General features: G+C 42.0%; 2 protein-coding genes across 2 annotated transcripts in view; both read left to right on the top strand.

Moving 5' to 3' along the window:
• ZYG11A (zyg-11 family member A, cell cycle regulator) overlaps nt 1-2,257 on the top strand; it is a 95,101-nt gene extending 92,844 nt beyond the window's left edge. The window contains exon 17 of the transcript XR_015555742.1: nt 1,887-2,257. The gene's annotated coding sequence lies outside the window, so the exon portion shown is untranslated. The remainder of the gene's footprint in view (nt 1-1,886) is intronic.
• Nucleotides 2,258-13,243: 10,986 nt separating this feature from the next.
• Nucleotides 13,244-24,088, top strand: part of SCP2 (sterol carrier protein 2) — a 126,950-nt gene continuing 116,105 nt past the window's right edge. Inside the window, exons 1-2 of the mRNA XM_004438565.3 lie at nt 13,244-13,409; nt 22,242-22,299. Of these exons, the coding sequence (XP_004438622.2) occupies nt 13,341-13,409; nt 22,242-22,299 (127 nt within the window). The 5' untranslated portion in view covers nt 13,244-13,340. The remainder of the gene's footprint in view (nt 13,410-22,241; nt 22,300-24,088) is intronic.

Below are 24,088 nucleotides of genomic sequence, written 5' to 3'. Positions count from 1 at the left end.
TGGCCATCCCTCCATGTCCCTTTTCTATTATATTACTGGACACAACTCCAATTCCTTCTCTCCTTAAAGAATCACAGAGACGAGACTGCATGAGAAAGACTTTTACAGAAGGTGGGAGAGCAACTGTAGACTTCACCTCTCATAGTTAAAGATACTAGTGCTAACTGTTATGGACTGAATTATGTCTCTCCAAAATTCATGTGTTGAAGTCCTACCTCCCAGTACCTCACAATGTGACTGTATTTGGAGATAGGGTCTTTAAAGAGGTAATTAAGTTAAAATGAAGTCATTAGGGTGGGCCCTAATCCAATATGACTGATGTCTTTATAAGAAGAGGAAATTTGGACACAGATGGGTATAGAAGATAGACCATGTGATGACAGAGGGAGAAGATGGCCATCTACAAGCCAATGAGAGAGGCCTCAGACAAAACCAACCCTGCCAATACCTTGATCTTGCACTTCTAGCCACCAGAAATGTGAAAAAGTAAATTTCTATTGTTTAAGCCACCCTGTCTATGATACTTTTTCATGGCAGCCCTAGCAAACTAATACACCAAATAAAGAAAGTTCTTTTCCTAAGAGGAAATCTAGTGTCTGGTTCTTAAGATAACAAGGTGCCTCCTCTCTTCTCTATATTATTATTGTTCCTGGGACTCCAAGGAAGCTTAGCAAAAGAGCAAGGGAGGTAGGACACAAGCAGCAGTAGTAACAATATGGCTATAGTTCATAAGAACATTTTTTCTCCTTTTTAATCCTGCTGGTTTTAAGCAGAAATAATCCCTCAGTAATCTCTGAACTATAATAGGAATTTGAAAAACCATTGTTTTAGTATAAAAGCAATAAATGTAGAGCACTCACATTGCTAATGGGAAAGTCTTTAATGGAGAGCAATTGGCAATATTTGTCAGAACTATAAATCATCTCCTCTTTGACGCCAAAATTCCAATTTTAGGAATTTAACCTACAGATATACCCACACAGATGTGAAATGACACATGTACAAGGTTATTCACTGCAGCATTGCTTATAATAGCAAAAGACTGGAAACAGTCTTTTTTTTTTTTTTAATTTTATTTATTTATTCATTTTTCCCCCAAAGCCCCAGTAAATAGTTGTATGTCATAGCTGCACATCCTTCTAGTTGCTGCATGTGGGACGCGGCCTCAGCATGGCCGGACAAGCGGTGTGTCGGCGCTTGTCCGGGATCCGAACCTGGGCCGCCAGCAGTGGAGTGCACGCACTTAACCACTAAGCCATGGGGCCGGCCTGGAAACAGTCTTAATATGCATCAGTAGGGGATTGGTTAAATAAGTTATGGTACATCCATACATTGAATACTATGCAGCCATGAAAAAGCATAGGAAGCTCTTTATGCACTGATATGATCTTCACAGTCTGTTGCAATATGAAAAAAACCAAGATGGCAGAATAATGTATAAAGAAAACTAAAATTTGTGTTACAAAGGGGGATAGCATTACTTAGGTATGCATGTATATATTTGTTGGTATTTACATAAAATATTTCTGAAAGGATAGAGGAGAGGAATTGGGGAGCTAGGAATACAAGTGGGAGGGAGAATTTTTACAGTTTGACCTTTTGTACTTTTTGAATCTTGATTCATGTGTTCAATATTATCTACTCAAAAAATAATTAAAATGAAAACAAAACACAATGACAAAAATTAAAGACATGATATAGTAAAAATAAAACTAATACATACGCAAGGTCAAAACATTCAAACAGTACAGATGGATATAAAATTAAAAGAAAAACTACCGTTCTCCTGTGAAATGAATAAACAAAATCTCAACTAAATTCTAGTCAGGAAGGCCTATAGGGGGAGCTCTCATGCACTAATATACATCATCAATTGCTCCAAACAGGAAGACACCTACACTTGCATCTCCCACAGGAAGTACAACTACTTTACTACTGAAGGAAGATTTCTCTTCACATCTGGCAACAGCCCAGCCAATGAGAAACACCAGAGCTCAGCCAATGAGAAGCCATTACCACCCAGAACTGTTACTTTCCTCCAATGGACTTTCAAAAAAGTCCCTCCCTACTCCCTCTTTTGCTCTATGAAAGCAAGCCCCTTCTTTTGTCTCCTGGAATTTGCTGTAGCATGCACACCTCGATTGCAATTCTTTTGGCTATTCCTGAATAAACTTGTTTTGAGGGTAAAATAACTGGCAAATTTGCTTTTTAAGTTGACATATATGGTGTCAGAAGTGGGATCCAAAGGAGGTGACCCCCCTGAGAGACTGTGACCCCCAGAATCAGTTGAGGTACCCACACTGAGCCCTTATGCTCATTGCTTCTGTTGAGTTCCTGCCTGCTTTCCATTTGGTAAGTATCCTCTCAGATTCCAAGCTCTCCTTGCATTTTGAGCTCTCTGACTTTATTTGGGATTGGGAGAGCTTTTGTCTTCTTAGAGGAGGGACTTTGTCCTTCGCGGTTCAAGGCTCTGTCCTTAGGTTCAAGGCTTCATCCTTAGTGAGTACTCAGTTGTTATTTTCTGAAGCAGTAGTACAGTTCCTTTTGAAGCTCGGGCTTGCTGAAAATCTAGGAGTTATTTTTTGGTTTTCAGATTCCTTTTGGAATCAGGGCTGGGAATCCAGCAACTTGCTTTTGTTTTTAGATTCCTTTAGAAACTTCCTTGGGTTTTCAGAGGAAATTTCAGAAATAGGATCCCAGTCATCTAAATGTTCTAAGGGAAACCCTCCTTCAGGGACCCCGGCTGGGTTTATGTTTAAGAACTATGCGCATTTTTACGTGGGCCAAACTGACCAGGAGTAGTCCGGAATTACAGTGGCCATTATGGGGAACTTTCAATCTCCCCAAGCTCATTTTTCTTAAATCCAAGTTGGAAGATTGTGGCTCTAAAATTAAGCAAAACAAGTGATATGTTTATTTTAATTGGTACCTAGAAGTTTCTAAACATGTACAATACTCTGAAATTGCCTCACTACAAGATACCATGTCTAAATTAACTGAAACAATTAAAAAACTGAGGGAGAACAAGATGGCTTCTGGAGTCTCCTGTTCCCCTCCTCCTCCTTCTTTGGCTCAGGCACCATCTTGTTTGTCTTCCCGGGGTCCTTTTTCTCAGACTCCACCCCGGCAGCCGTTTTGTGTTCAGGCTCTGCCCCCAACCCCATCTTCTTTGCCATCTGCACCACCCCCAACTTTTCTGTATTCTCCACTTCCCCACTCTAATTCGTTTGCTGAACTTCCTTTCTCCTCTGAACCTACCTTCACCCTTCTTCTTCTGAACCTAACAGAACCTGCCCTTTTAAAGTTAAACCCTCTGAGGATCCAAACAAACCTCAGAGTTCTTATGTTCTCTGGACTAAAGCTGAATTGTGAGCCATTGTTAAAGATTTTCCAAAAGCAACTGAAGACCTCCATAGATTTGCTGATGAATTTAATATAGTTGTTCAGACCTACTAGCTGAGGTTTTCAGAGTTATATCAGCTACTTCATATGCTTGTTGGGGAAGGCCAGGCCCAACACTTAATGAAACTTGCCTGATGGGAACATTCTGAAAGGGATTTAGAAAAACAAACCCCTAATTTTTGACAAGAAGCTAGAACACTTGCTGGAAAACTCCACCAAGCAATCCCAGTCGCCTTTCCCAAGCTTGTTGATGGGAACAAAATTCAAGCTTGCATGCAAAAGCCTGATGAACCTGTTCATGACTATTTTAATCAGCTTCAGATTGCTTTCTAAGAAACTCTGGCCTCCCGCATGGAAGCTAAATCCACTCGAGTAGTTTTTAATTTTGTGTTTGTTAATGGGCTGAACTAGGATCTTTCCCTCCTAGTGAAGGGGTCCTGGATGGAGTGGAGGAAGACCATATCCACTCCAGATTTGGTCAGTGGCTTGCTCACACCCTAGAGGATTTAACTTGAAAAAAGACCCTAAAAATCCTGAATTTTCAACTCCAACAAGTGAAGGCCTCTGGACTGAACCAGAAACTTCTCAGTCACTATCAGTTTTGTAAAAAGCCAGGGCATAGGGAAAAGGACCGTGCAAGCTAAAAACTCCAGAGATTTTCAGCTCCCCAACCGATCCTTCTAATGCCCTCCCAATCCCCAGTGACAGGGCTCTGAGGAACTGCAGGGCATTTCCCAATCCTTTCCCTTAATCAACTTGGAGAAACCACTTTCCAGACTGCGAATGAATATTTCCCCATACTTACTGACACTGGTGCTCTGCTCTTTCTGCTCACCTCCACTGTCATTAAACAGCGCCTGCCTCAGATTACTAAAACAGTTCAGAGAGTGGGATCTCAAACCTCTACAGGTCCCTGTCTCTAAACCCATCCCCTTTTGTTTGGGCCCTCTGAGAGACACTCACTCTTTTCTCCTTGGTTCCTCTGCTCCCATTCATCTGTTAGGCTGAGATTTCCTGGAGAGAGACCGTGCTAGTATTTCTTTCTTCCAAAAGAGGGAGATAATTCTAGAATTTGATAGCAGCAGTGACAGGAGTAATCAAAATAGCCAAGTGGACAAATAAAATGACCTTAAAACATGTTTTATTTATTCTATTACTGATGATGTTAAAACTGATTTTCAGGACACTAGCTATTTATCTCTATTAGATCCGCTGCCACCCTCCTTATGGGCAGAGTCCACAACTGATATTGGCAGAATCCATAGTGCACCTCCTATCAAAATTCAAATAGATCCTTCAAAGTCTATCTCAAAAGTTAATCAATACCCTATAAATAAAGAAGCCCTTCAAGTTCTCGGGCCAATAATAGAAGATTATAAGGCCCAAGGCTTCATTATTCCCTGTACAAGTCCCTGTAATACTCCTATTTTACCTGTAAGAAAACCTTGTGGTTGAAGATCGAGATTCATCCAGGACATCCGAGCGATAAATAACATTGCCATCCCTAGGCACCCAGTTGTTCCTAACCCTCATACAACACTGGCATCTATCCCAACTGAAAGCAAATTCTTTACTGTGATTGATCTGTGCAGCACATTCTTTAGTGTCCCAGTTGATAAGGACAGTCAGTCCCTCTTTGCTTTCACTTGAGAAGGAAAACAATTCACCTGGACAGTGATGCCTCAGGGCTTTACTGAAAGTCCTGACTTTTCACAAGTCCCGAAGGCCGATTTGGATGATGTACAGTTTCCGAGAGGTTCTACTTTGTTGGAGTATGTAGATGATTTGCTTCTTTGTTCTTCCTCTCAGGCCTCCTCACAGGAAGACAGCATCCACTTAGGAAGGCTTTAGCCCAAAGGGACACAAGGTCTTGTCGATGCACAATCCATAACCAATCTATAAATCAAAATTAGGGTGGGTTTATTATGAGCCAACTTTTGAGGACCATATAGCCCAGGAGAGTCCCTTCACAAAGAAATGGAGCACTCCAAAGAAGTGGGGTGTACAGAGTGGTTATATATCTTCAGAGAGCATGTATCACATATGAGTGCAATGCCCTCTTACAGTAGTCACAAGATTGACCTGTCAGCACAGCGATTGACGGACATGATGGATACGGTGGGTATCACGTCTGCTGTCTCCGTGGGCGTGGCTGGTGGCAGGTCTGTTGTCTCCAGTTGGGTGGTCACAGGATGAGTGCAGCCGTCAAATCCTAGCCTAGGGAGAAATGCTTATGCTTAAGGAAATGCCAATGTGGGAGAAGTTGCATCCATATCTTAAGGGCATTTGTTCATGTCTTTGGGACATGTTAATTGTTTAAAGCAGGTATACAATGAATGAACAGAGGCCACAGGCCCTCTTTGGAAAAACAAGGTCAGGCCAAATTAGTTTTACACCAAATGGTTTCCTCATATGCTCCAATACATCCTATTGCTTGCCATTTATTTATCCATCTCCAAGGAGAAACTGCAGTTTGTTCAAAACCAGGTTTGGTATTTGAGGCACCCAATATTGGAACAAGGGCTACACCTGGATCCAGACAGGCTTCATGGTGTCCTGAGCTTCCCCAAACCCAAAACTAAGCAGCAGCTACAAGGTTTTCTTGGGCTGGCTGGCTATTGCCAAAATTGGATTCCAAATTTTTCTCTTATGGCCAAACCCTTGTATGTCTTACTAAAAGACAATAACCTTGACCCTATCTTGTGGGCAGAACAGGACAACATAGCCTTTAAAGCCTTAAAGGAGAGCTTAATAAATCCCCTGCTCTTGGACATCAGAATTATCAGTTTCCCTTTTCCCTTTTTGTGTATGAGAAGGAAGGGAGTGCCCTTGGGGTGCTCATGCAAAAACACAGGGACCACCATCGACCCACAGGATATTATAGCCAGCAACTGGACCCTGTAGCACAAGATAACCCTCCCTGCCTTAGAGCTGTACCTGCCACTGCCCTTTTGGTTAAGGCTACCGAGGAAATAGTTGTGAGATCCCCTTTAACCGTTTTTGTACCCTATGCAGTGGAAGCCCTCCTAAATTCTCACTACACACAACATCTTTCACCCAGCCATCTCACCCCTTATAAGGTCCTCTTACTAACTGCTCCTCATGTAAGTCTATCTTGTTGCAGTACTCTTAACCCTGCACTCCTCCTCCCCTCCACTACCGATGAAGTTCCCCATGACTGTTTAACGCTGACAGACTACCTCCTGACCTCTCCTGACCATCTACAAGAAACTCCTCTGAGTAATGCAGATGTCTCATGGTTTACTGATGGGTCTTATTTAAAGGGTGACAATGGTAAATATTGTGCTGGATATGTGATATCAATGCCTTTTGATGTAATCAAAGAGGCACCTTTGCCCTTGGCTATTATGGCCTAACAAGCTGAATTGTATGCACTTACAGGGGCCTGTACCCTAGCCAAGGGCAAGACTGCCAATGTTTATACTGATAATAGGTATGCTTTCTGGAGTGGTCCAGGACTCTGTGATGATGTAAAAGCAACGTGGTTTCCTTACCTCTAACGGAGATAAAATTAAAAAGGGTCCTTATGTTCAGGAACTATTGGATGCAGTACTCTTATCTGCTGATTTAGCTATTAAGATTCCAGGGCATTCTAAACTTGACTCTCTGGAAGCTAAGAGAAATCATCTTGCTGACACTTCCACAAAGAATGCAGGTCTTAAAGGAGCAAACAGTAGCCAAACCTCTGTCATGGTCCAAAGGGATGCTTCTCCGAATGATAGCCTGGAAAAACTGGCTAGAGAAGCCCAACACTTGGCCTCAGAAAAGAAAAAATAAGATTGGAAATTCAACAATTATTGGTTTGACAAAAAGAGAAAGCTCTGGTTTGGGGCCAAATAACAAGCCAGTCCTACCAGAGACTCTAACATTCCCATTACTGATCACCGTTGTGGGAGATCAAGATTTGGCCACCCTGAAATATATCTCTTTACCTTGATTGTTTTCTCTGAGGGACATTTGACCTCCCCCACTAACTGCCTAAAGAATTTGACATGGTGGCTCCTTCCTGGAACAAATCTTCTATCATGATGGCTGTAATGATAATGTAAAATAGATGTTACAATGGGAGGGGCACCAAGCCCCTTTTATCAAAAAAACTCTATCTCTCCCTGACCACATTATCTATAGATGACCCTGAAAAGAATTGTCTTCTTGCCCTCTGAAGTCCCAGACCACTACCCACCCCCAACACCTTCCTCACCTTTAGCTACAATATTTAAGTGGGCAGCTTAGACAGAGGGACGAGTTGCTCATTTCTGAGTTTCTCCCATGTATACATGTTATTAAACTTGGTATTATTTTCTCCTGCAAACCTGTCTTGTTAATTATTTGGCCAGCCATAAGAACCTTAAGGAAGAGGGCAGAGGGAGATTCTCCTTCTCTCCCGACACCATACATGCCTTGAATCATTGGTCCACAGATAAAATGGTAACTTTTATGCACTAATACTGGTGGGGAAATATCAATAAGGCCAGAAAAAGCACCTATTTTTCTTGCCCTTCCTGCCTAAAATACAATTCAGGAAAACCGGGCCACACTGCTCCTGGACACTTCAAATTGCCCGACGGACCATTCGAGGTTTGGCAAATGGATTTTATACAACTTCCCAGTCTCATGGCTATAAATATGTCTTGATCATGGTCTGTATGTCTTCTCACCAGACTGAAGCTTTCCCTTGTAGACAGGCTACTGCTTCTTCTGTGGTTAATATTCTGTTAGAAAAGATTATCCCCACCTGGGGGACCCTCTTAGAACTTCATAGTGACTGGGGAACTCATTTCACAGGTTAAGTGCTTTGACAGGTCTGTGTTGTTTGGCTGGTTCTGCAGCACTTTCACTGTGCCTATCATCCTCAATCCTCTGGGCTGGTTGAATGTACTAATAGCATTATTAAGACTCAATTAGTGAAGTTTGTAGAAACCCTCCAGATACTCTGGCCAAAAGTGCTGCCATTAGTCCTCCTAAATCTCAGGTCTACCCCTTTGGAACTCATAAACTCTCACCCTTTGAAATAATCACAGGTCGCCCAATGCACTTGGCTCCTGCTTCTTTCGATCCTCAGTTGGTAAAGGGAGACATACTTCAATATTGTAAAGGCCTAATTGCTTCTGTTAAAAATAATCATGCTTTGGTAGAGCAGTCTTTTCACAGTGCATTCCTGGGAGATGGAGACCTTCAACACCACACTCTACAACCTGGAGATTTTGGTTTACTGGGAAAGACACCTCTAAAAGGACTCTCTCCAGCCTTGCTGAAAGGGCCCCTATCCAGTACAGGTAACTAACCTTTGTGCTGCTAAACTCCAAGGTGTGGACTCCTGGATCCATGTGTCACACCTCAAGAAGGCCCCAAACCCTGAATGGACCTGCATTCTGTCAGGTGATCTGAAGATAAAACTCACTAGGATTTGAAGCAGCTAACATCTGAGGCAGACAGCTTTCCTAAGATGACTGGACCAAGCCTGGATACCCTTTTCTCACTGTTGTTTCTTAACTTTATTTTCTCCCTCTCTTTCTTGGAAGGACAGTGCTTTTGTCCACATTTCCCAGTCCCTTGCAAAAGGGGGAAACCTCTCCGATTGCTGGATTTTCCGTCAGAAACCTTGGTCTGTCCAAGACAGTAATGACCCCTTAGTTCACCCTTTAAGCAAGTTTACTGGGATTCCAAATGCCATTGTCTGTTTGAATTATTCCGTGGACCCATTTTGTAGTGTCAGAGTGCAAAGACAACCTAAACTTGTACCTTGTTTCAATTTAACCCAACTTTGGGAGGAAAAAATGAGATCTTTTGAATATTTGTATGGAAAATTCTGTGAGGCCACCAATGTAACCTGGGCTATCTGTAAATTTCTTGAGATTATCCATATATTTAGGCAACTTCTCAGTATGTAACAACAACATTTTCATATGTGGAAGTTTTGATAACAGCCTTTATGCTTGGGCAACTCATTGCCTGGACAGCTGCAGAATACAAGGACAAATGTGTCTGGACTATATTCAGTGTCCTATTGTCTCTACATAACCAAACAGAGGCCTCTCACTGGTCCTTTCTGTTAAACTACTATAACCACTTTAAACAAGAACTTCTAGGGGGCCTGTGTGATTCTGGGTTCGCCTCCATGGGAAGAACTTTCTTCCCATGGATTGGAGTGAATGTCAATGAACAAATGATCAGGAATCTGTTCCTGACACTAGAAGAGTTGGCCAACTCTACAGCCAAAGCTCCAGCTCAGCAACAGTTGCTTAACTCATGGGCTAAGGTACTTTTGGATAATCATAGAGCCCTTGATTATCTAATTCCTGAGCAAGAAGGTGTCTGTGCAGTGGTGGATATCTCTTGTTGCACATGGATAAATGCTTCTGGGGAAGTAGAAACCCAATTAGGTAAGATTAGAGAGCAAGTACATTTCACCTAACAATCCACTGTCTTGATCTGTTCAGTGGGTTACCTTCAGGTCTGGGCTCCTGGTTTAGAACCATTCTGCAAACTGGGTTTATAGTATTGCTCTTAATCTTACTTTGTATACTTGTTGTGAAGTTCTGTACATGTTGCCTGTCAAACCTCTGTAAAAATGACATGCTCAATAAGGTGATGTTAGCTCAGTGCTTTGAGATGGTCTCCAATGCCTATGACCTAGGAGAAATATAGACTGTAGAAATGTCTGAGAGTTCTTCCTCCTAACTTTCCTTGTTACTCAAACGTGGCCTAAATGGTTTCCAACCACTATGCATTTTCCCTCTAACATAGGACCCGACAACCAGGGCAGGTCTTTCCTGGCACCAAGGGACAAAACCACTATGTGCAGAGTACCTGACTCTTGATCAGCAATGCTTTTGGAGAGAGATCTTGATCAAGAGGGGAAAATGTGAAATGAATAAGAGAAACCTCAGCTAAATTGGAGTCGCAAAGGCCGGCAGGGAGAACTCTCACATCCTATCATACATCGTCAATTACTCCAAAAAGGAAGAGACTTACACTTGCATCTCCCACAGGAAGTACAACTACTGTACTACTGAAGGAAGATTTCTCTCCCTGGCCAGCAACAGCCCAGGCAATGAGAAATGCCACAGCTCAGCCAATGAGAAGCTGTCACCACCCTGAACTGTTACTTTCCTCCGATGGACTTTCATGTAGAACAGCCCCTCCCTACTCCCCCTTTTGCTCTATAAAATCAAGCCCCTTCCTGTGTCTCCTTGGATTTGCCAATGGTTCGCCACAGCATACACATCCCAAATTGCAATTCTTTTGGCTATTCCCAAATAAACTTGTTTTGAGGGTAAAATGACTGGTGAATTTGCTTTTTAAGTTGACACTCCATATTGCATGCATTTAAAAGAACATTTGTTATATTTCATCCAGCATTTCCACGTGTTTTGTGGAAGGAGAATTTTTGGATTATCTAGTCCTTTACACTGGAAAAGGAAGTGTTCTTTCCCAAGCTTTTCAGCATTAACAGCAACTTTTATTATCTTGTTATTCCCTCTCCACCTCTGTGGACTCCTATTTGAAACCAATATCGAGTGGACAGCCAGCATTTGTTACATAATAATTTGGAACCTGTGACTTCTTGTTCTGTTGGGTTGGTAAACTTGTCTTATCCACCAATCCCATTGCTGTCTTTATGAGCCAATCAGAGTTTCAGGAAACAACCCTACACTTAGCAAAAGCCTCTTCAGTGCCCTGCCTTGTGCTAGGCCCTAGGGATAGGCAGGAAAAGGGAAGACTCTTGGCCTCTTCCCTGATCAACTGGAGATTTTACTAAGTTGACCTAGTCCTAGCCGAGGAGTTCTTTACCTTGCCCAGTGGGGGCTGCTTAGAATCACCTTGGAATCTTTCTAAATATTGATGCTTGGGCTCTACTCTTAGAGGATGTGATTCAGTAGAGTGAGGTCTGGATATGAATATTTTGAACCTATGGTCATTTTTATTGCAGGTAGCATGGTGGGTATAAAGGTACAATTTCTATAAGGCCTTCTGAAATAACGAAAACCTCTTGTGAACTGTAGGTCCATTTGGTTCAGTTTCCCTCCCAGGGGTAAGGCTATCTCCTGCAGTATCCCTGAGGCTGGTCAGCCTCAATTTGAACATGTCCCTTCCCTCAGAGACAGGGACTCAGTCCCCACAGTGGCGTCATGTTCAACCTCAGAACACCTCCACTTGCCCCAAGTTCTTCCGTTGGTCTTTTCTTGTAGTTACCCTGTTCTCCCTTCTCCCCAGTGGCTCTTCAGGCAGCCAAGTGACGTTTCTGCTAAGTGAACACCTGGCCTTCAATTCTAGCCGTCCTAGGAACAATTATAGGAGGTTTCCCAGAGGGAGTGACCTTCCAGCTGTTTGATGCTTTATGCCATGCAGATCCCATGAGGGGCTCTTATCACAGACCCTTAGGGCTGGCAGGGTCCTCAGAAGTTTTATACATACACATACACAGTCAATTCTCGTTTCTCATCATACTTATGTTCTAAAAGTCACTGTGAACACTAAATTAGTGAACACTGGGCTGGGCTCCTGAAAGCCTCTGATCACATTTTTGTCAAGCGATTGATACATAACCTTATTTGTTTTATGTGTGTTTCTGTTTAAAGACACCTTAATATATATTACTGATTCATTAACATTGAACTCAAGGCCGATAGCACTTTAACTCATGTCTGAACTAAGCTTATTTAACACACGTAGTTTCCTCAGGCACATCACACCCTTCTTGCACTTAGGTACACTAGACAGCACTTTAGGCTTGGGGGCCATTTTTAAACAGTGAAATCACCAACAAAAAGCACAAAAATGTGAAAAACGTGGCGCTAAATCCATCACGAGAAGGACACTCGTTTACAGCACAAAAGCTGAAACCAGAAGGCCGACAGAGCATGGTCTTGTTCCACCTCAGCTGTGAATAAGCGCATGGGGCAACTTAAAATTTTTTCCACCTCAAGAGCTCTTTGAGTATTGATTTTGGGGTACAAATAAATTTTTGCGAGTAGGCAAATTCACAAATTCAGAAGCAGCAAATAAGCATCAACTGGGGCTGGCGCGGTGCTGTAGTGGTTAAGTTCACGCGCTCCACTTGGGTGGCCTGGGGTTTGCAGGTTCAGATCTGCGGCACAGACCTACCGACCGCTCCTCAAGCCATGCTGTGGCGGCATGCTATATACCAAATACAGGAAGATTGGCAACAGATGTTAGCTCAGGGCCTACCTTCCTCACCAAAAAAAAAAAAAGCATCAACTATATCTATATAGTCCTTCTACTAAAGGCTTTGTTTCTGTCACCTCATTTAATCCTCACAAAACAACACACGTGAATGAGTGTCAGAGAGGTTAGAAAAGGTCACAGCTAGTGACTGAACCATGGTTTTTGTTTTAGACGTATATATAGTAAATTCCCCCCACCTTTATTGGCATACAGTCCTATGAGTTTTAACACATGCATTTACCCTTCTAACCACCACCACTAGCGGGATACAGAACAATTCCAACACTCCAAACATCTTCCTCAGGCTACCCTTTTGTGGGTCGGGTTTCCGGTCACCCCCTGCTCCGTGTCAGGCCCTTCTCCAGGCCACACTCCTTCTCATCGTAGAGAACCTAAATCCGAATGGCTGGTACCAGGTTACACAGCTTTTTTCCGACAGCTAAGGCGGAGCTGGACCTCGGCCCAAGACTTCCTCCATATAGGATTTCCTCCCCCTCTCCGTCTCCAAACTAACGCGCGCCTGCGGCGGCGCCGCGCACGCGCAGGCGACCCTGAGCCCCGCCCCCGCCTTGCACTGCCCGAGCGCGCCCCACCCCCTCACCGCCTCCCGTCCCGTCCGGCCCCGCCGCCGGTCTTTGGGGAACTTCGCCGCCGCAGCAATTTCAGTCTGTCCGCGTTGTGTGCTGCCTTCGCGTGCCCTAAACCTGTCCTCCGGCCCCAGCCGCGCCATGTCTCCTGCCGCCTCACGGTCTCAGCCCCTGCGCCGGGTGTTCGTGGTGGGAGTGGGAATGACCAAGGTAAACAGCGCCCGATCCCCGGAGGCGGGCTCCGTGCTCCGCTCTGTTCGCGTGAGGCCGAGGGAGCCCGAGGTGACCGGGAAACGGGGAGTGGGTCAGGGCCTGGCGTGGTCCGTCCGTCTGTCCTTCCTACCTGCCGCTGCCCGGCGTGTCCCTCCGCGCAGCTCCGGCTCCCTGCCCCTGGGGCATCAGAGTGGCGACTCGGCGGATGGTGATGTGGGTTCTCGCAGGAATCGCAATGTCTCCGAGTTGTTCCTGCGGGACTTGTCTTTCCCCTTCCTCCTTCAGTTTTCTCCGTGGGTCAGAGTTCGTGAAGGACATCCCGAGATAGCCAAAGTCCACACCTCCTTTGAGTCTGAGTGGAATCCCAAGGCATGTGGACCTCCAACGAGGCCAGGTCCTCCTCACAGCTGAAAGGAAAGCGCGTCGTGATTGTCACCATTCCTGCACGCGCAGGAGTGCTTCCTGTAGGATCCCTTCTCAGGGACAGTTTGAAGTGCGGATGAGCAGGAGAGACGTTAGTGATGCTCAGCGTCCCTGCTCCATGGCAGGTTTTCTGGATCCTCCGACCTCCTTTCTGTTGCTCAAGTGGTACTCTGCTTGCTACGCCGAGGTTCCTACAGCCTCACTTCTTGACAGCGTCACCGCCCCCACGCTCTAGTGATGCCAAACTGCTTTTAGTTTCGCCCCCAAACTCTGTTTTATGCCTCTGTGGCCTTGCTTCTGTTGTTCTTACTACTTGTGCCATTTGTCTTCCCTTGGTTAATTTCTTTGCATTTTTAAAAGATCAGTTCATGTCTTGTCTTCTCCAAGAAGCCTCTGATCCTCCTGACTTTCCCACAGAGCCCTGTGCTTACCTCTATCTTAGTACCTAGTGTGTGATAGTGAAATTCTCTGTTGATATGTCTGTATTTATTAGCATGTAAGCTCCTCAAAGGTGAGTACCATGTCTAATTCATTGCTGTACCTCTAGCACCCTGAAAGTGCCTGGTGCCTGAAGACCCTCAATGAATGTTAGTTGAACAGTAGTAAGTGGATATGCTTTGTGGAAGAGAGTTCCTAGGAGAAGTTCTCTTTCTGAGAAAACAGCCTTAAAATTTTTATCATCTTACCAATGGGCTGAGAGTACACAATCCAATCAAAAGATGTAAATAGAAAAGTCATCTAATACATTATAAACTAGATACTTGGAGATCATCGTATTGTTTCATGGGGGAGGGGACTTCTAATATAGGTGGACAGGAAACCTTTCTAAGTATAGTATTAATGCAGTCAGATCCTCTGTTGGCTGTTGAATGTCCAAATATATGAGCTATGTAGAAAAGCACAGAGCTTTCTAACCCTTCAGGAAGTAGGAGATATATTTCTTTTTACCCAAGTTGGGAGGTGGAGGTGTGGGAGTTGTTAGTTACAGTCCTGAGGGAAGAGATTGAAAGTATGGAGAGCAGCTTTATTGATTTATTAGGCCAGTGTACTTCTCTCTGGGTTTGATCTTTTGGAACTTGAGGCAGGGTTTGATGAAGAGGGAGAAATTTGCTAGGTAATACTTTAAGCTCTGTTGGTAGATCTCAACTGGTTGGGTTCTTGTGTTATGGTTCTTAATATGAATAGCTGAATTCCCCAGACAACTTGAAGTTCTCTTAATGAGATTTTATTATCAGTGTAGGAAATGAGTTAGAATTTCTATGATGGATGTCAACAGATTTGAATACAATAAATCACAAATGCCACCTGGCTGACAGCAGGCCAGGTCCTTTTGCTTATGCTGTCTACTTTCTGATATGCCCTCTTTTCGTCGATTTAAATTCTACCTGTTTTCAAGAACTAGTCTGTCTTAGTCTGTTCGGGCTGCTCTAACAACACTACCATAGACTGGGTGGCTTGAAAACAAATATTTATTTTCTCACAGTTCTGGAGGCTGGGAAGTCCAAGATTAAGGCACTGGCAGATTCTGTGTTTGCTGAGGTCCTGCTTCCTGGTTCATAGACTGTTTTGCTGAAGGCGGGTGAGGGACATGGCAGAAGACATGACAGTAGGGGCGAGGAAGCTCTCTGGGGTCTCTTTTATAGGGGCACTAATTCCATTTGTTAAGGCTCTATCCTCCTGATCTCCCAAAGGCCCCACCTCCAAATACAGTCACATTGGGGATTAGATTTTAATATATGAATTTTGGGAGGACACAGACATTCAGTCTATAGCAGACTTCAAGTCCTGTATTTTGTTACAACTTCCTCAGACTACCTAAGTTATGCTGGTCACCTTTTTTGAGATTCTGATGCCCTTGTAGTCAGGATCATATAATTCAGCACTTAATTTTTCTAATTCCACGACCCACAGAAGGAAATATGTCTTAAATCACAACCCTGTACACACACGCGCGCACACACACACACACACACACACAACTGAAACAAGTTTGCTAAAGCAACACTTATCCTTACTAAGTGTGATGAACTCTTGATATTTCCTCTTCTAGTTCATTGAAAAAAAAAATGCTGCTCACAACCCACAAACCTTAAAATTGATTTTGCCACCCTCTACAACCTACAGTTTGAAAGATATTACATTATCTCATTTACTTCTCACCGTGTAATGATTATCCCATTTTATTGTTCATCCCTGAGGCTCAGATGGTCTAAGTAATGTATCTATCTTGGTACAGCTCCTAATTTTGGAACTGCATTACTTAAAATCTTATATTCCTTCCATTCTATCTCTGCCATACATTACTGTTAACAGTTAATTCATCATTTAAGCATATATTCAATAAACATAGTGTGTTATATGCTAGGAATAAAAAGATGAAAAAAGCAAGGTTTGTGTTCTTAAGGAATGTATAATATGGAGGAGAAAAGGATAAACAAGTAATTTAAATACGATGGACATTTGGTTAAATATGGCAAATTGAAAATACAAATTTATCTGTATTGGTACTTGCCGAATCCCACTAAAATGATAGTAAGGAAATAAAAATGGTATTAAACCACAAGGTTGAAATGAATAGGCGAGAAGGCAATAGCAGAGAGATGTCGGAAAAACATTGGATGATTAAAAGCTGATGGAGAAGTGGTCATTGGTTCAGAATAGAGGATCCTACAACCGGAGTTCCTGAAGAGGGGTTATACTGGCTGAGTCTCCCCGCACTTCAGAAGGCTCAGGATTTACATGTATTAGGTGCCAAGGAAGGTGGGGATGAGGGGAGGGAAGGAAAACACTCTATGGAATACTTGGATCGCAAGATCCCTTTTATCACCAGGTGACTATCCCTTCCTTATCAGGATATTGAAGGCTTGTTCTCTGGCGAAACTGAACAGATGAGGCTCTAGACTCATCCGGGCTGTTAGGCTTAGTGGAAGGCAGGAATGAGGCCCAAGTTGAAAAAAGGGAATTAAATGAAATTCTACATGCTAAATGATGATACTTCCCAGCCTTGTTCCCAGAACACTGGTAACCAGACATATATCAGCTTCCTGGCAGAGGTTTGGAAAATTATTAGAAATGGCTCCAGAGAAAAGCCAGATTACCACTCCACTCAAAGTGCAAAATTTTAAAATAACAGAGTATGAAAAGTTCGTTAATAAAGTTTTAAATTCCACATTGCAACTAACCTGTAAGAAACTCTCACTTGTCAAGTTTTAGTGTAGTATTAAAAAAGAATATCCACAATTATCTAAAAAGGCTATTAAAATACTCTTCTCTTTTCAACTGCATATCTGTATGAGGTCAGATTACTTCATACCAACACACCATAATGCCAAAGGTCAAATGAAGAATCAGATATGAGAATTCAGTTGTCGCCTATTAAACCAGACATTAAAGGGAATTGCAGAAATGCAAAACAATGCCACTCATCACTTTTTTGAGGGAAAATATAGGTATTTTTCATAATAATTATTTTTGTTAACATGTAATAGGTTTATTTTTTTGAGTGAATTGAAAGATATTTTTAAATGTCCTCAGTTTGGGGCCGGCCCGGTGGCGCAAGCGGTTGGGTGCGCGAGCTCCGCTGCGGCGGCCCGGGGTTCACTGGTTCGGGTCCCGGGCGCGCACCGATGCACTGCTTTGGCAAGCCATGCTGTGGCGGCGTCCCATATAAAGTGGAGGAGGATGGGCACGGATGTTAGCCCAGGGCCGTCTTCCTCGGCAAAAAAAAAAGAGGAGGATTGGCGGATGTTAGCACAGGGCTGATCTCCTCACAAAAAAAAAAAAAAAAAAAAAAAATAAATGTCCTCAGTTTTAACTGCTAGGATGGTAAATATTGGTAAATGTAACCCTCATAATCAAAATCTCTTTGGCCTCTTCAATGATCTTTAAGAGTGTAAAGTGGTCCTGAGACCAAGATGTTTGAGAATTGCTGGCTCTAGTGACTGAGCACCAACAGCTGCTAACAACGCAAAGAGAGAAACAATCAGATGTTATATGCTTCCTCATGAAAGGATATACCACCACCTATAGTCTTGTCGAGGGGATGGAACGTGAGTGTGCAAGCTTCTGGATCCAGCTGCCAATTCACGGGAAATACGGAGAACAGAGGAACTTGTTGAACTGCATGTGTATGCAGTCTGCAAAATCTGGACTCTAGGAAGCTACAGGTCAGGTGCTCCTGGTTCTTTAACAGATACATTGAGAGGAAAAGAAAGTAGTGGACAGGAACCTGTAGATTAACAGAGTATTAAAAGGCCCATAAAATTTTAAAAAAATGGGCAAGACTAATCTGTAGTGTCTGCAGATACGCAAGTAGGTGATAAAACTGAAATATTACAAGCAATTCATTACTGTAAGAATCAGGATAGTACTCTGGTCCCTTGGTATCCACAGGGGATTGATTCCAGGACCCACTGAGGATACCAAATCACGAATGCTCAAGTCCCTTATGTGAAATGGTGTAGTATTTGCATATAACCTATGCACGTCCTCCTGTGTACTTTAAATCATCTTAGATTACTTATAATACCTAATACAATGTAAATGCTGTGTAAATAGTTGTTATACTGTGTTGTTCAGGGAATCATGACAAAAAAAAGTCTGTACATGTTCAGTACAGACGGAACCATTGTAGGCCTTTCCATCTGTGGTTGGTTGAGTTGGAGGATGCAGAACCAGGGGATAAGGAGAGCCAACTGTAATTACTTTGGGGTTAGCGTGGGGATTGAGATTGGGACAGAGTGTTCAGAGGAGTTTCTGGGGTGGGAGGCAAAATTCAGCTTTTTGATCTGGGTGGTGGTGTCAAAGAAAGGCAGACACTAGGTAACGTATTAAGACAGACTTTAATCAGTAATATACTATTGCAAGAGGGAAAAGAGTCCAGTGTGAACTGAACTGAATTTTGATTTATAAAGAGCTAACTGGGCGTGTTAAAGGGAGAATGAGGGGATAGGGAGGTGGGTGAGCAGGACTGTGTAGAGTTAGGGAACTGAAAACTTAGAAAAAGCAGGAAGGAGTGGTGAAATCCATCTGGGTTTGCTAACTGGCGCTTATCCAACCTTAGGCTCCTACCCTCCCACAGAGACTGGGAGATGGGCCCCCTCTTCAGGTGTTGGCTGGAACAGTCAATTCTTTTGGCAGCCTTGAGTTTTCTCAGGTAGGCACTTTAAGTGGGACTAGGGTCATCCTAGGGATGGGACTAGGGTCATCCTAGGGATGTGGCCTTGAGCTGTCAGAAACTATGTTAATAGTGTTTGTTTAAGTGTTTATAGGCCAAGGTTGAGGCCTAGTAGAGAAGAGGACTCAGAGGAGCCTAACTAGAGTTTGGTGAAGGAGATAATCTTTGTCAGTGGTTGCAAGAGTGTTTGCCTTAAAATAATTCATTAGGATATATATGTGTGTGTGTGTGTGTAGTTTTCTGTATCTGTTATTTTTAATAAAAAGGTTAAAACTTAAAAAATGAGACAGTAAATAACTCCAGAAAAAAACCCCAAATATTGTACAATAAAGGAAATGTAATCAGAGTATACAACTTGGCCCAGTAGTAAGAAATATTTACTTAATAAGGTAAACCCTGGTACTGATTTAATGAAAAATTATGATTCAACTATATAACGAGGATGAGGGAGGTATAAATGTATATGTAAGGTGGCCTAAGAGACCTAATACTCATTGGCTCTTATTAGAGATTATAATATAATTTCTTAAATTGATAAAGAAAGAAATAATAGTATAAGAATATTTAGAAACATGCCAGTTTATAAAAGAAGAAATATCTAAAAGAATTGAAAGTGGATGTTTTGGGAGCAAGTAAGACTAGTGTGTGGGGAGTAGTGAAACAGGATTGCTGTTTTTATTATAAGCTTTGTGGTACTTCTATTTTTTTGCATTTCTTTGATTCAAAAAAATGAAAACTAGAAAACAAATATAAATAGAACATTACCAGCACCTCAGAAATCCCTCTTGTGCCCACTTCCAGTCACTGATTCCTCACCTGCAAAGGGTTACTATTATCCTGACTTCTGACCTTTAACATCATAGATTAGTTCTGGCTTTTTCATTCAACATTATCTTTATGAGATTCATCCTTAATTTTATGTGTAATTATAGATTATTCATTCTCATTGATGTAACATAGTCCATTGTGTGAACATATCACAATTTATCTGATCTAGTGTTAATGAACATTTAGTAGGTTTCACCTAAACATGCTTTTAATTTTTTTTTTTTCCTGCTGAGGAAGATTCGCCCTGAGCTAACATCTCTGCCAGTCTTCCTCTATTTTGTATGTGGGTCGCCACCACAGCATGGCTGACGGGTGCTGTAGGTCTGCACCCAGGAACTAAACCTGGGCCACTGAGGCAGAGCGTGTCAAACTTAACCAATAGCCCATGGGGCCGGCCCTAAACATGCTTTTAATTTTGAAGGAGTAATGTTTTATATGTTCATTTGCTTGACTAACCTTTTAAAAATTGCCTTGATTTCAGTAAGAAATGGGAAAGTGCAGCTATTTCACTACATGGAGATACTTTAATCATTAATGGGTAGTACTTTTTGGAGCCTAGCACAGTACTCTCTCTTTATAGTAAGTGCTCTTTATAAATACTCTGTAACTAGTGAACTGAAGAATAAGTAGGGGGAGAACTGGCCGTTTTTGGATGCTGAATTAGGGAATTATGCAGGATTTCTTACTTCAGGAATTATGAAGAATTGGGATGGGTCAGAGATAGGAACAAATGTTAAATGTTTTGTTTTGGTTCTGTTCAACAGATGTATTTTGGTGCTATGTAATGATGTGTGGCATTTAAGTCAAGTATCTGTGTGGTGTTTCAAACTGGGTTTTGTGACCCTTTGGGGAGTTTTGAAATCAGTTTAGAAGGTTGCCTCTAGCATACAAAAAAAATTGAAATAGAATAGAAAATATTGTATCAATATAATAAGGATAAGTAGTTCATGAAATTTTTGCTTCAATTATGTATGTATATATGTGTCTACTAGGTTGTGTTGTAATATGGATCTTATTGTGGTTTGCAGTCACGATTTTTTTTTGTGTGTGTGAGGAAGATTGGCCCTGAGCTAACATCTGTTACCAATCTTCCTCTTTTTCCTTGAGGAAGATTGTTGCTGAGCTAACATCTGTGCCAATCTTCCACTATTTTGTATGTGGGACGCCTGCCACAGCATTGCTCGATGAGTGGTGTGTAGGTCCACACCTGGGATCCAGACCCGTGAACTCTGGGCCGCTGAAGCAGAGCGCATGAACTTAACCACTAGGACACCGGGCCAGCCCCACAGTGAAAAAAATTTTTTGTTTTTGGGGGGAAGTTGAGCCCTGAGCTAACATCCATTGCCCATCTTCCTCTACTTTATATGGGACACCACCACAGCATAGCTTGACAAGCAGTGCATCGGTCTGAGCCTGGGATCTGAACCAGCAAACCCTGGGCTGCCAAAGCAGAGTGCGTGAACTTAACCGCTAAGCCACCAGGCCGGCCCCCACAGTCAAAATTTTTTGAAAGCCATTGTGAGTTCCTGTTACTTCACATCCTTGCCAGCATTTGGTGTTGTCAGTGTCTGGAATTTGGCTCTTGTGATAGGTGAATAGTGAGCGATAGCTCATTGTTTCATTCCAGTCTCTTTTTAAAAAATCCATTGTCTTCAGGATAAAGCCCAGATGTCATAGGAAGGCATATAAGGTCCCTTGCGAGTTGGCTGTAGAGCCAGACTTCTGAAGTTTCAGCTCCACTACTTATTAGCTGCGTGTTCTTGGGCAAGTTACTTAATCTCCCTGTGCCCTAGTTTTCTTATTGTAAAATGATGATAATAATAAAACCTACCTCTTAGGGTGATTATGAGGATTGAGTGAATACATGTGAAGTGCTTAGCACAATGCATGAAACAGTAAGTGCCCAATATATGTTATCATCATTTGATCCTAAGTTACTTTACTGTCCCTGTCACTTGACACTTCCCATCTTGTGCTTCAGCCTCTGCAATATAAAATTGTTTGCAGTACTTGGATTGAGCTATAGTGTCTCACTTCTAGGCCTTTGTTCCAGAATTTCCTTTTCTTTCTCTTGGCTAACTCCTACTCATCCTTAAAGACTTAATTTAAATGTCATTTCATCTGGGAAGCCTTTCTAGTCCTCCCTTCAAGGCTGGATAGTTGTGTCTCCCAAATTATTCTGTGCTTATGACACTATAGTGTAATTGCCTGTTTTCTGTTAGACTGGCAGCTCCCTGAGGGCAAGGACTGTAGTATTTTATTTATTATCAGAGTCCAGGAACATGATAGGTGCTCAGTATGTTTTTATTTAAATGAATAGACGAATGACTTTCTGTGATGCTGTATTGTGAGAAAATCCTACTATACTTGTTTCTATTTGTTATCTCCTTCTGTATTTTTAGTTCATGAAGCCTGGATATGAGAATTCAAGAGACTATCCTGACTTGGCAAAAGAAGCAGGTAATACAGAACATTTAGATCTTTGAACAGTTGAGTTTATTGTGTGGTCTGTCTTGATTGTGGAGCAGCCTTGCAACCATGAAAGGAAGCTTGGTCAAGGGCGAAGAACCCATACAGACAGTTGCCTTAGTGGCTCACTAGAAAGGAGAAAGGGAAAAGACCTTGGGCATTCTTAGCTAGATAGCCAGAGCAGACGGTGGCCTGTGATTTTATGTGTCATCCAACTGTTTGTTGAGATGGCAGAGTTCTGTGGGAGAGAAAGGTAGAGTCATTAAGAGATAACTTGATTCTAGTGTGTGTTTACCTTAGGGACTATGACAAAATTAGTGTCTTCCTTTCCTAGAAAAGGGATAATCACATTCAAAATGTATTAAATACGTCTATGGTGGTTTTCCTGTCTTCACTTCACTGAACCAAGATAGAGAATTCTTTTTCTGTCGGTGGGTTAAATGATAGAAAGGGTAGTGTGTGACTAAATGAGGCATGCAGTTTGTTATTGTTTATTCTAGTGAGTGTTAGTACTGTTAAGCAAAGGACTTCAGTGACTCCTAGTGAGCTGGAATTCAGAGAGAGAAGGGTCCACAGGTGTGGGTCCATGTTCTGTAGGCATTCTTCAGAGACACAGCAGAATTGTGTCCTGTCACTTCCATTCTTTAAAGACTTCTACTCTTTACACGTTCCTCCATCCTCCTTTCCTTCAGAGAAAGGTTGGGGATCCCTTTGTACCTAAATGCAAGTGACACTCATTTGAGTGATATAGCAATGCCATGTAACTTTCTGAGACTGTTTCAGATAGTTAACTTCTGTGCTTCCTTTGTTTTCCCATCCCTTTAACATTTTTATTTAATAATTATTTAAATCTGAGAGTATACACAGAAAACCTCATGTTGGGAGAAAATGTTCAACAAATATTGGTCAGTGCATCCTGGGCACTGGGAAGGATTCAAAGGGGTGTGCTATACAGATCTCTAGGCTCTTATTATCTAGAAGGGAACATAAGGCAAGTTTACATAGAAGACGAGTAGACCATGCAAAGTATAACATGCTGTTGGCATTTAGAGCAGGGACAGAGCACAGGCTGAACCTTTTTTTGTAACTCATTCTTTCCCACTGATTTCCCACTGAACACAGCGATGCATGTGTTCTATTGGAATACAGAATTATATAATAATAAAAACAAAATTTTGTGACCCAGGCCTAGCCACTATTAACATCTTGATATATTCTATTTTAGTATTTTTTCCTATGGCTATATGGGATCATATTCTATATGTAGTTTTTGTATCCTGATTTTTAAAACTTACTTTATCATGAGCATTTCTCCTGTCACTTAAAATTGTTTGAAAAAGAATTTAACTTTTGTGAAGTATATATTTATGCCATAATTTTTGTTGGACATTAGGTTTGCAACTTTTTAATATTTTAGAAGAATTATAGTGAACATCTTGCTAAATAAATACTTGTTCTCATCTCTAGTTATTTTTGAGGACAGAGCATAGAAGAAGACTGATTGGAACAGTGAATGTGAACATTTTTAAGACTCTTGCCAAATTATTTTTCAGACTGTTTACGTTATTAGAGTCTCACTAGCAGGATGAGAATGCTCTTAACATAATGTCGCTAACATTATTATAAGTAAAACATTTTTTTTTCTCATATGCTAAGCAGGAAAAAATAACTGATCTGACTAAACCAATCCCATAATCAATTGTATATTTTCTTAAGTTAGAAAAATTTCAAAATAATACATTCATATGGTAAAACAAAACAAAACAAAACACAGAATGGC

The sequence above is a fragment of the Ceratotherium simum genome, chromosome 22 (genome assembly GCF_057802395.1).
Source record: "Ceratotherium simum simum isolate JZ-2026a chromosome 22, ASM5780239v1, whole genome shotgun sequence".
Taxonomy (NCBI): Eukaryota; Metazoa; Chordata; class Mammalia; order Perissodactyla; family Rhinocerotidae; genus Ceratotherium; species Ceratotherium simum.
This window is presented reverse-complemented; position numbering and strand designations above follow the sequence as displayed.